The 13,116-nt window shown below is 44.9% G+C and overlaps 1 protein-coding gene across 1 annotated transcript; it reads left to right on the top strand.

Annotated features, from left to right (window-relative positions):
* Positions 1 to 214: 214 nt before the first annotated feature.
* On the top strand, positions 215 to 12,988 carry CLDN10 (claudin 10). Its single transcript, XM_071430970.1, has 5 exons — positions 215 to 552; positions 7,315 to 7,476; positions 7,641 to 7,722; positions 11,387 to 11,494; positions 12,101 to 12,988. Exons 1-5 carry the CDS (start codon positions 333 to 335, stop codon positions 12,213 to 12,215), a joined length of 687 nt encoding a protein of 228 aa, XP_071287071.1. The 5' UTR covers positions 215 to 332; the 3' UTR covers positions 12,216 to 12,988.
* Positions 12,989 to 13,116: the final 128 nt, after the last annotated feature.

Genomic DNA, 13,116 nt, shown 5'->3' with positions numbered 1-13,116 from the left:
CCGCATTACGGGTCGTGCCGCTGTTTGCTTTCGGGTCTGGTTCATTGGGCCAGCCCGGGGAGCGCCCCGCGGGGCCGTGCTGGGCTCCGTTCCGCGCAGCCCGGGGCGATGCCGGGCCCGGCCGGGGCGGGGCCGGTCCGGGGCGATGCCGGGAGCCGCCGGTGCTGGTTGGGCTGCGCGGCCGCCCCCGCCCCGCCCCGCCCCGCCCGGCTGGGCTCGGCTCGGCTGGGCTCGGCTCGGCTCGGCTCCGCCCGCTGCCGCCGGGATCCACCGCCCCGGGCTCCGCCGGGATCCGCCGCGGCTCCGCGCCGCCCGCCGCTGCTGCCGGGCCCATGGCGAGCACGTCGGCGGAGATCATCGCCTTCCTGCTGACCATCTCGGGATGGGTGCTGGTGTCCTCCACGCTGCCCACCGACTACTGGAAGGTGTCCACCATCGATGGCACGGTCATCACCACCGCCACCTTTTGGGCCAACCTCTGGAAGACCTGCGTGACCGACTCCACCGGCGTCTCCAACTGCAAGGACTTCCCATCCATGCTGGCGCTGGACGGTCAGGCTCCCGCTGACCCCCACCCCGATGACACCTCCCGGTGTCCCTGTGCCGCTCGGCGGGAGCTCCGGGGCCGCTCCCGGGCCGGGCTCGGCGGGGCGGGCGGGCGGGGGGCTCGGGGCGCGCCGAGCGGGGCCGGGGGCGGCGGGGACCCGGACGAAGGCGGCTCCGCCGCGGGTTCGTGGGCAGGTGCCCCCGTGTGCCCAGGCAAGTGGCAGCGGGCTGCTTGTGCACGCCTGTGCAAGTGGGGTTTTTGCCCCCAAAAACCCATTAGTTGAGATTATATTTGGTGCCCGAGTGTCCGGTTTGGCCTCTCGTACTGTCACTACCTGCCTTTTTTCCCCATCAGAAGAGTGTGTATGTGGATTTGACACAAGAAGAATGCAGGCAGATTTTTCTCGCCGATTTATTTCCCGACTGTCGTGACATTCCTCTTTTTTATGGTTTTGCCAGCCGTGCAACGGTCGGTGGAGAAGAACAAGCCTTGGCGTCGTTTTGTTTTAATTAATGTTCCTCTGCTGGTTTTGCTAAGTGGTTATTAACTCAGATGTAATTGCTTTATTGATAAATGACAGCGTGAAAGCTCAGGGCAGTCAGGGATGCAAAGGTATGCAGAAGGGATGCATAGCTTTGCTCAGCTTTAGGGCAGTGCTATTTTGAAGCAAAGCTAAGAGTTTTGCTATAGGGCTTGAAACCAAAGATTGAGTTGGTGCTGTGTTTCTTCCCTCGTTAAGGGGAAACATTTTTGCCCTTTAAGGAAGCTGTACTGGGAAACTGATTCACTGCAGGAAATCTTTACAACTAAACTTTTAGTTGATAAGTCCACACCGATCGTGGCTGGTAGAAACAGGAGAAATGTATCTGACATCGGTTTACAGCTTCAGAAGTGGCTGTAAAGAAAGGGAGGAAAGGCTTCTAAGATTATTGCACCTTTTCTAAGTTTTTATAGTTATAAATGAATGCAATATGCAGTGTGCCACTGGCTTTGATCATGCCTACTGATCACAGTCTGGCAAGACATTCCCTTTGCACTGGAGTCTGAGCAGGTATTTTGGTGTAAAAGCTCTCTTTAAGAGGAAAGGAAGGTCTGTTAATCTAATCACTAAGAGAGATTAATACTAATTGTAACAGGGATTAATATGAACATGACGTTAGTACCAATATCAGAAACCCTTTAACCTCTGTATGTGAAAAGGCTGAAAGAGGCCAAGATACCAAAAGGAGGTAACACAGGCAGCCCTCAAGCACCACCACTGCAGGATGCTTCCCTCAGGGCCAGAAGTGCCGTTCCCAGACATTATTTTGACCCAGCCCTGTGGCAGCAGAGGAATTTGCCTGTTCCTCTGAAGGGACAGGAGAGCTGGCTGGCCTCCACTGACATCAGTCACTCTGTGGCCAAGTGTAGCAGCTGAGAGTGTAATTTCCAGGACTGGGCAAGGAGCAGGGGTCTCTGTGCAGGCAGGCATGGAGTGATCGTTGGTGCGAAACCTTTTGGATCCCTTGAACCTATTGTTTAGCTGTTCTTTTAGGTCTGGGTGAATCTGATTTTAAAGTAAGAAAAGCACAGTTACAAAGTATGAAGAATTTGGAACATTTAAATTTTCAAAAAGAATACAACACTTGACAGGAAGATCTTTTCCCTCCTTTCCCCCAAATGCTTGTGCACTGAAACCTTGAGTGTGGGGTAGCACGTTCCACTTGGCCAAAGAATGAGTTTCTGAGGTCCCTTGTGCACAGTGAAAGAGTCACCAGCTCATTTTGGACAGAAGTAACTCTGAAATGCACATCTGCAAGGGCCCTGTCCCAACCCTTCTGGCCAGGTTGTTTTTCAGTAGTAGAAAGTTCTTGGCTTCAGTGTTTCTCAGCAGCATCTTTAAATGCTTTGGGGGCAGATTCTGGCACCCAGGCACAATGTGAATGAAAGGCAGACTGGAGAGAGAGTGATGTACCCCCAGCACAGACCAGGGAAGCTGGGTGGGGTCAGAGGGGCAGCACTGCAGTCAGGGGTGCTTTCTGTAGCTAGCCTTGCCCAGACTCCCTTCCTTGTGGTTTCAAGCTCTGCAGGGAGCCTGTCAGCAGCTGACTGTGGGTGTGTATGTCCCCTCTTCACCCTAACCCTTCCCCCGTGGGGAGTGCACTTCAGGGCTGCCGTGTGTCACTTGTGGCTTAAAGAATTTGTGTCTCAACGAGAGGACAAGTCTGCCTCAGCCCTTGTCTAGCTTCTTCCTTCCCTCCTCTTCCCCTTTGCCCAGACTTACATGCCCAAGGTGGATCCCATTCCCGGTGACTGGGAATATGGGAACTTCCTGACTCCATCCTCAGGTAGGGGACTCAGAATACACAAACAGGGCAGATCTGGTTGCTGTTCTCAGGGAAGTGTTTGTGAGCTGAAACAATAACCCTGTAAAGATACATGTAGTGACAATACGTTGCTCTCCTCAAAATGGTAGAGCATGACTGGAAAATTCCTAAAAATATTTCTGCTGTCCTAGGGAAATGTGGCTCAGCTCCACTCCTTTGTCACAGAGACGGAGAGGATCTGCCTCTCAGAGCAGTTCCTCTTCTACAGAAATATTTTTTTTTGGTCAAATTGGAAACCTCTAAGTAAGCTAGACTTCTTATCCCGAAAGACTGCTCAGGTCTTCCAGGGGATCAGAGGCAAAATGAGGGGGAAAGAAAGTGGTGTGACCATGCTTTGAGGAACCTGCTCTATGTGAAGTGCCCCTGCCCATGGCAGGGGGTAGGAACCAGATGACCTCTGAGGTCCCTCCCTACCCAAACCTCAGTGACTCTGTGATTCTATGCCAGTTGCTGGAGTTCTCCTGTGGAGTGCAGGAGAAGTCCTTCCTTCCTCAGAAGCAGTGTCATAGTTCAGGTCAGGGGTGCTCAGGAGATGGCTCCTCTTCACCTTTGTTTTGGTTTCTGTCATGGAGTGGGCCTGGACTGTCCTGCCCCGCTTGCTGTGAGATGGCACAGCAGACCATCATGGCTTTCAGGCCATCACTCCACACGAGTGGCTTCCAGAGAAAATTGCTTGTGGTCCCCTTCCACCTTTATGCATTCCTATAGAAGAAACCAATTTGGCCAGCCCTCATTAAGTGCTGAGCCCTACATTCTTTATGCAAGCAAAAATGCTCTTCCTGTCTGTGGGGCTTAAAGTCATTTCGGGTTTACTTTTTGTGCCACTTGTCATAGGTGGAAATTTACTGATGAAACCACCTCCCCCAAAAGAGGACGTATCAGTTTCCATGTTTCCTACAGTGGATCTGATGACCTTTTGCAAGAAAAGAGCTGAACAAAAATTCAATTATGAGCTAAAAGAGGGTATTAGAACTTAGAAAGACATACAAAAGCAATGGGTGTGTACTTTTGGAAGGAATCTGTGCTGTATCTGTAAGGCTACCTCTTCACGTGATGTAGACTGCAAAATGCCACCAGAGGCATTTATTGTGAAAGTGGCAATCCCCAGAACTTTGCATATATATTTTTTTTCCATAGTGTCATATGATATGAGTACATGAATGCCTTCTAAGTCTTTGTAAGCATGAGGCAAGTGTGAGAGCAGCAAGGCAAGAAGGATGAAGCTCTAACAAGATTAATTTCAATGCAAGACAAAACACATTTGTTTGAAACGAAAAAAAAAAACCCAAACAAAAAAAAACAACCCACCTTGAAATAGGTTTCTCTTGGAATGCTGCTAAACATGACTTTATGAGCAATGCATGTTTGTCTGCTTGTCTGTTTAAAACACATGGCTTTTTGCTGCTTGGGAGCTTCATTTGGGTGGTTGGTATGTACATGACAAGTTTCCTGCAGGAGCTGGTGCAAATACAGACAATAAATATTTGGAAAAGGAAAGGTCTTAGTCTTGAGTGGAGGACTGTGAAAAAATAGACAGCTCCCTTTTTCATGCCTCTTCATCATCATAGTATCACAAAATGTTTTGAGTTAGAAGGGACATTAGAGACCATCTAGTTCAAACCTGCCTACCATGGGTAGGGACACCTCCTACTAGTAAAGGTTGCTCAAAGATGATTCAAAGCTGCATCCAAACTTCAACACTTCCAGGGAGGGGGCATCCACAGCTTCTCTGGGTAACCTGTTCCTGTGTCTCACCTCATGGTAAAGAATTTCTTCCTAATATCTAATATCTTCCGAATATCTAACCTAAATCTGCCCTTTTTCAGTTTAAAGGCATTTCCCCTTGTCCTGTCTCCTATACACTCTTGTAAAAAGTCCCTCTCCAGCTTTCCTGTAGGCCCACTTTAGGTTCTGGAAGGCTGCTGTAAGGTCTCCCCAGATCCTTTTCTTCTTCGAGCAGAACAAACTCTGTAAGTCTTGGTGACCAATATAATCTTGTTTTCTTGAAAGCAAAAAAGAGGTTTAGTTCCTCTTACAGCCAAATGTTATACAGAGTTTGAATCTAGGATCTAAGCAATAGGAGGTTTGATTTGGTGAAAAGATTGATTTCAACCTTTCATGCTTCCTAATGCTCCAGTCAACCTTGTGGGACTGCTAGAGCCTTCTGCTTTTCCACAGTACTGGTGTAAATTGGGATTTTTTTTTTTCTTGTATTTTGTTTTAAAAATGTGTCCCAGTTGGCTGACTGCTCTGGTGAACTGAAACAAGCCCTACTATAGCTGGCCTGCCCAATTTGGTGAATTATTTAGTGAGAAAGGTTATTCATTCAGCAGAACTGAGCAGTCCTCCAGCTCATGCTGTTTATAATTGAAAATGATTTCTGAGTGAGTGAGTTAATTATTTCTTGGTGTCTCACTACCCTCTACCTATTTTAAAACTGTGTATTGACCTTCAGGAAAAACTGAATTTCAGCCCTGTGGTTACTAGCAAATGTTGGATATTTTAGTTGGGGTGAATATTTACTGGTTTTCCTAGGAGGTTCAGACATAAATAAAAGTTTAGAGGACCTCTGGGTAAACATGTTCATGGTTCAGCACTTTAATGTGTCAATTAGCTAACTAACACTGTCAATAAATTGGACCTGTCAGAAATAATAGCTTCCTTTCCAGTCTTCATCTCGTGCTTTACCTGTCTGCTACAAGAAATGCATTACACACCACCTAAAGCAGCATAAGCCAAGTTTTCCATGCCTATAGCAAAAACTAACAAAGCAAGGCTGCTGTCTTCAAACCTGAGTCTTGCACAAATCACTCTCTCTCTTACATTCCAACATGTGAGCAGTCACACTTATGTCACTGGCTGTGTCTTTCTGGAGCAGGTGGGCCACAGAAGCCTGTTGCAAATGAAAGTATGTATGCCAGCAGAGGTAGATAAATGCTAGTAGGTTGTGTTCACAGATGGGCAGCACAGCTCCCAGGTTCAGCAGGCCTGCTAAAATGGGGTGTTATGTGCTACTAATTGCTTTGTTGCTCAAAGCTGTGAATCATTGAGGGATTTGAACATTGTTCAAGCACGCGGCGGTCATCCTAGAGCTGATGTACCTTCGGCAGTGGCTAAAGGAGGTGGCACTAAGGATAGCAGAAGGTGGCCAGGTGTCTGTGGTAGCCATCTGTATCCAAAGCCCTGCCAGCCAGACACAGACTTCTCCATCAGGAACGTATCCAGTCTCTGAGTCTCAGTAAACCCTTAGTGTCCACACGTCCTGTAGAAAGGAATTCCACCGCTTCATTTTACAAACAAGCATACCTTTTGTTTTGAATCTGCTGTCTTCTGTTTTCATCAAATGTCCTCTAGTTCCTGATTTAGTATATTGTTTTCTTACGTATTAAAACGTTTGTGCAGGGTTTGGTGGGGTTTTTTTGTTTATTTATTGTTACATAAAATTTGGTGTAATAGGCAATGACAATGTGGTTTAGCTCTCAACATTTCCACCCACTGGAGATCAAAGCAAAAAGAATGAATGCCCTAATAGTGGGAGTTCATTTTCATTTTAAATGAGATGTAACAACAGGTTATGAAGAAAAACATCTTGTGATGGTTATTCAGCTGTGTAAGATTGCAGCGTTCCACCCCGTAAGCAGCGATATGAGATTATCACAGTCCTTCAATTACAAGATATTCTCAGAAGGGAGAAGAGGCCAAGCAGCCCATTGTCCCCTTGAAGGGTCCTGCCCTGGGAGGTCCCTCTGGGAGCAGTCTCAGGCAGCACAGCCAAATTGTTTGTGGCTGAAGCCAGGTGGAAGCTGTTTGTCCAGGTTTAAATATGGCAGTGATTTGCTTTATCCCAAGGGCCTACTGCTGTGCATGGAGCTGAGTGCGTGGCTGACTTCCTTGCAGAATGAGGGCCTTCTGAGCAAATCCAAATCAAATCAGTGGCGCATCCAGGCAGGTCTAGGAAGGCTCAGGACCCCAGCCAGGGTCTCTGCTGCCAGCCTCACTGCCAGCCATATTGCACCTGTGACACAAATGATGTAGACTTGCTTTGAGTGTGCTGCACTTAAAGAGTGGCTCTGCAACTTATGACCTGATTGGACCACGTGGAGTTGCTCTTCTAAACCTCATGGGTATAACCTCTTGCAGATGCTATACTCAGTGCCATGGGATAATGTTTTGGAGCCCTGAGTGCCATAGTATGATTCTTATGAGCTGGGCACGGGTGATGCCCTGTGAAGGGCACACACCACCTGGAGGAACACAGTCAGTGGTAAAGTGATTCTGTTCCAGCCAAAGTCTGAGTCCACTTGCAATAGTGAGTGCCTGATGCTGCACAGAGGGAGGGAAAGTACAGCAAAACTTGTCATGGTCCCAGTTCTCATATTAGCCTTGCTCTTTCTCTCACAGGTTACATCCAGGCCTGCAGAGGATTGATGATCTCCGCTGTCTGCCTGGGCTTCTTCGGTGCCGTTTTTGGACTGGTTGGGATGAAATGTACAAAAGTCGGAGGCTCTGATCAGACTAAAGCAAAAATAGCTTGTTTAGCTGGACTGATTTTCATACTCTCTGGTAAATATACTTTGTTTTTATCAGTTTGCATATTTGAAGTCATACCAGAGCAGCTTCTTTTCTGCAGAAACCCGTGCACAATCCTCCATGACTTCGTTGACTTCAGGGCCAGGCCCAAAGCTCTGCTGCCAGCTCCACTGAATGGCTTGTCTTATGCTTTTCAGGGTTGTGCTCTATGACTAGTTGTTCCCTGTATGCAAACAGGATTACGTCTGAGTTCTTTGACCCTTCTTTTGTTGCACAAAAGTAAGTACTTTCCTATACCCATAAATCTTTCAAACAAGTAGACCTTAGGTTTCCTACTGCACGCCACAGCCTGTTTAGACAGAGAGCAGCTGCTTCTCCCCGTGGGCAGAGGAGGAGAGTGGGCTGCAGTTTTATTTAACCACAATTTCTAACTGGAGCAAGCAGGTGCTGAAATTCAATGAACAAACACTTTGCTGCACAGTGATGGCTCTGCAATCCATGTGCCCAGCTCTACCACGGGCTGCCAGGGCTGCTGGGGTTAATTGGGAATGGAGCCTGCCTGGATGCCAGAGGTGCAGTAAAAGGATTGCACAAGACACAGGGGCTCATTAGGTGCATCATTTGATAGGGAAGGGAGAAAATATTTCCTGGAGCCTTTGATAGAAGGTGGCTTTGAGAAAGGTGTCGAGCACCACGCAATCTTGATTCCTCTTGAGGAGAGGTTCCTGCAGGCTTGGTGGAATTTTGCTGGCAGATTTTCAAATCCAGGTGACTGAAATTTGGATCATAAACCTTATCAAAACCCACGATCTTTTAAGCATTAACATAAATATTTTGCCTATACCTGTAATTAAATTTAAGAGAGTGAGTATTTATAGAATTTTGGGATCCACACCAGAGATAATGAGCATCCCTGAAGACTTCCTTTAAAACTGTGCAAATTCTCAGGACCTGCAAAAGCAGCAATCCACAAACCAACGCTTGGATTTGGGATTGACATTCTTTACCAGGTCTGAAAATGTTGGCTGTAAATTATACCATCAGAGACTTTCATGTTTTGCCTTAATACATGATGTAAACTCTTTTTTTAAAGGCAAGGATTTTAAAGTTTTCTTGGCAGTGATTCCAGAATATGCCAAACATTGGGTGTACATTTCTCTGGGACCCAAGTAAGGGATCAGTAAGGAACCCTGACCCTTTATGTTTCACTTTGACAGAAAGAAAATAGTCTGAATAAATAACACTAAAGGGATCTACATTTGCAGTAGGGTTGACACTGCTTTTCCTGAAACAGCATTAGTTTTGTATTAGTAGTCTTGTATTAGTTTTCTCCATAATTCCCCTATAGTTTCTGTTTATTTAATGTAGAGAAGACAGGTTTGAAAGGCCACCAAAAGAAAGGAGGATGTGAGGTTCTTTGAAGAAAATGGGGCCTGGCTATATAGACAGAAGTTAATTATTCATCAGGCTTACTGTTATTAGTGAAAAATACCATGATTGCTGCCAGAAGTCCTTTTCCTACACTGTATTCCTACCCTTGTCTGCTGTAAAAGAGCAGGCAGACCTTATGGTGGAATTTTACTGTGAAGGAATGAGAAATCCAGTTTAAATATTGAAATAATGGTAGTAAAATATCCTCTCCAGAAATTACCTTTTTTTTTGTGGGACAACTAGCATAGCTCAGCTGCAGGCAGACATAATCGTGATTGCAAAGATAAAGGCAGAGAGGAAATCCTGAAATTTTAATTTGAGTTGTGCACAATGAACGTAGCTCATGCAGTGACCTTGCATCAGACTGAGCTAATGATGGCATTCAGCTCCTTCCTCTCTCAACTGATGCAAAATTTCCATTTTGTTGCCATCTCCAAACCCTTACTTTTTTATGCCTTGCAGGCACATTTAAAATGTTTGGTGGTATATTGTGGAAATTTGGAATTGTCTCTTCACTGAGAGAGGGTTTCAACCTTTTGCCTTTTACTGCACATTTCTCTCCTGAAGTTAGTCTGGCAGTGTCAAAGACAGGCTTGAGATACTGTTAGTGGGAAACAAATGACACAAGATATTCAGCACCTTGTGTCAACCATCAAGATTTCCCTCCAGCCTTCTTTGCTATTTTTAATTGAAATTAGCTGACTAACCTCCCACATAGGCATTGACATCCAATTGAAAATCTTGAGTTTTCCTCCTAAGTACCAATATAAATCAGAAAGGTTGTTCTCTCTGTTTGAAGATGTGGAAGAAAGACCTATCAGGATAGCTCTGCAACTCATTAACCTGGCAGTGTGGCAGTCCCCCAAGCAGGGCCATACTGCTTAATCTGTTTAATCATGATATAGTAACAAGTGTTGCTTCAAAAGGTCAAATAATCCCAACTATGAAGGCTAAACCCCATGTCTTCTGTCCCAACTAGTAGGTAACACTCAGGTAGCCCTTTTCTACCCAGTTTTATCAAATATAGTCATGGTTTCTTTTCTGTACAATTGAAGAGTTTCAGGAAGGGAAGATAGCGCTTAGGGAAGATGGTCTCCTTAAATCCCTCAGCCTCTGGTCAACCATTTCATGTTGTTAGACAAAAACATGGAAACTTGTGTTTCCCACTTTTGCGGCAAATGGTCTTGGCAAATAAGTTGTTACTGCAACAGCCATCTTGGACCCTGGTCCAGCTCTGTTCTCCAGCAGTGTGGTGATGTGCATTGACTTCTGTGGGGAGCCTAATCCTGGTCCTTGTACCTTAGGTGTGCTCTGGCAGTCCTGGAGGGATGGAGGGATCCCCATGAGGGGGCTTACCTCACATCTGAGCTAGTCCCTCTGATCTGCTTTTACAGGTCAATGAAAGAGGTGCTTTGAAAGTGTTTTAGAAGTGCACTTTGTGTGTATTTCTTGCATGTTGAAATAATGAGATCTTAGGTGATGAGCTCTGATGTAGATCTCTGTTTCTTATCAGAGAACACCCTGTTCTTGGAGAGACACAAATCTCCTTAAGTCATGTGAAAACCGTAGCAAGGTGGTTGGAAATGTCAGCATAAGTAGAATTAAAATTTTACAGGTTTAGCAGATTTTGAAGTGAAATGGGATTGGGTGGAGAGTTTTCCAGAGTAGAAGGAGCTATGGTTCCCAGAAGTTTAAATTGGGGGTTGAGTCTGTAAGCTCCATGCTGGTGTGGAGGAATCGTTCTGAGGCAGAGTCAGTTTATTTCAGCTTGAGCTTGGTGTCTCCAGGGAGGGAGCCTGAACAAAGAAATTCCTGGTGCTGGGGAGCAGTTTCTTCCAGATAGAATCCAGCCACAGGGACTAGAGAAGGAGAAAGATGCTGGAACATGCGCCTGTGTGTGCAAATGCTTATACCAGACATACCTGTGTATGTATATGCATATGTTGCATACATATACATTGCGTGTGTATTCCATATGCATATTATGCATATGTACAAACTCTCATGTTTTAAGTAGGCTGGTGTGTGGATGATGAGGGATGGAGGCAGACAGATCCTGAGAGCCAGAGGGGAAACTTAAGGAGAGTAGTAGGCAGAATTTGTAGCAAAAAAGCCCCAGCAAAAGCCCCAGTCCAGTTTGGTTTGGGAACCAACAGAAACAAAACTGAAATGGAGGAGCTGGCGCTGTAAACGGGCCACAGAATGACATAACCCCACAGCAAAGCAATCCAGGAGGAGATGGACAAAGGCCAGGCCTTCCCCTAACCCTAACCCCAGCTGAGCAGGGAGAGAAGCACTGCCCAACTGTACTGCAGGGACTGCCTCCTGAGTCAGAGGGAAATAATGAAAAGAACGTGGGTGAATGGCAGAGCTGCTGATTTTGTGGTAAATAATTTATGTGTCAATGGAAAGTTATTCAAGAAAAATATAGTATTTAGTTATTTTATTCTGGAAATAACCCTATTAAATTAAATGCTCTCTTCTGTTAAATACATTTATTGACTTCTTGTAGGTATGAATTAGGAGCAGCTTTGTTCATTGGATGGGCTGGAGCATCACTCTGCATAATTGGTGGCATTATATTCTGCTTCTCAATAGCTGAAAACAGTAATTCTGCAAGGTAAAACACAAGTTTTACTTACTGAAAGAAATCATACCTCTGCATTTTTACCTGCTATATGTATGTAGTTTGATTACTGTCTCAAAACACTTTGCAATGAGATTCTGAAAAAGATTGTGTGGATAAAAGAAAATAAGGGGATGTAAGGATAATGCTCTGTCCACCAATAAAGAAAAGCTTTACAGGCATGAATAGACAAGATTCTTTGATCTCAAATCATCAGATCAAAAGCTAGCGGTGGTGGCAGTGGGACCTCCAGCAGCTGAAGAGGGGTGATAACAAAGAGGAACAGCTGTAGAGAGTAACTATTCACCTAGGGTCTGCCACAATTTAAATTATTTCATCATTAGGCCCTAATTTACTTAGCTGTGAAGAAGGGATAAGGGGTATGTGTTACAGGAAAGTGTAAAGACAGATGCAAAGAGATAGCTGGAGTGGCAATGTTTAACTAGAATGGGACCACACAGAGTGGGAATGTGCCACCTCCCCTGAAATTTGTAGGTACATTCCCATACATTTCTTCTGGCTTTATTACTAGAATGCCTGGATGCAGAGATGCCACCTGTCTGTGGGAAGAGCTGTAAATGGTTGTTTCTTTCTCTTCAGGAGGGGCTATGCCTACAATGGAGCCACATCTGTGATGTCTTCTCGTACAAAGGTGCACAACAGCATCCCTGACAAAAGCCCACCCAAGCACTTTGACAAGAACGCCTACGTTTAGTTGCACTGTTGGAAGACTCAAAACGTTTTTAAACGCGATTTTGTACGTTTCATTCACAGTGATTCCCCCCACCCCAAGCCCTATGTACTTACCACTAAGACAATGACTTTTAAAAATATTAACTTGCAGCTTTTTACATATCGATGTAAATTTTATTATATAATATTTTAAGATTGATGTTGGTATTGTAAAGTTTATACCTGGAAATCATGAGCTGATGTTGCATTCTTGAAAAAAAATAAACAATGTATTTACTAATTCAGTTTGTCGTGTCAGCTGCTTATGGGAATGGCATCACACACACTGTATTGGCATATTGCAGTTCAAAAAGTCAGCTTGTGGTGGGTTTTTTGTCTGTCCATGGAAATGTGATGACTTTTGAGGGAGCATTTGTACAAGTCAATAAATGAGAACAGAGATTACAAATAACCACAAAATGCTTTCTAGATTGAGTCCCTAAAATCAGACTCAAACTCAGGTTTTTTGTGAAGTTTGAACTGATGGACCTGTGGAATTTCAATAAAAGTTGGTTATTTTGGGATGACAGTGTAAATATAAAAAATGAACAGTCCTATTTAATAATGGCACAGTATAGAAAAAGTTTTGTATATGATATTATCTAAATTACATTCAAACTACGAAGTCAAGGTTCTTTTTGTTTTATGTTATTTTTGTACTTCATTTAAGTAGAAACACTACTGTGTTTTTTTAAAGAAGGCAGCCAATATGGACAAAGCAGAAATGTCAAGTACTTCTGCAATGGCACGTTAGTGCTTTCCTTACTGTGGCTTGACATTGTGATTTTTTTCTAGTTGTTGTCCTTTTATGCTAACAAAGACTGAGCTCCAATACAAAAAAACCCCACAACAAACCAACTTCCCCATATAAGAGGCATTTAATG

The sequence above is a fragment of the Agelaius tricolor genome, unplaced genomic scaffold (genome assembly GCF_023055355.1).
Source record: "Agelaius tricolor isolate 1412-34295 unplaced genomic scaffold, bAgeTri1.0.p SCAF_7, whole genome shotgun sequence".
Lineage (NCBI taxonomy): Eukaryota > Metazoa > Chordata > Aves > Passeriformes > Icteridae > Agelaius > Agelaius tricolor.
This window is presented reverse-complemented; position numbering and strand designations above follow the sequence as displayed.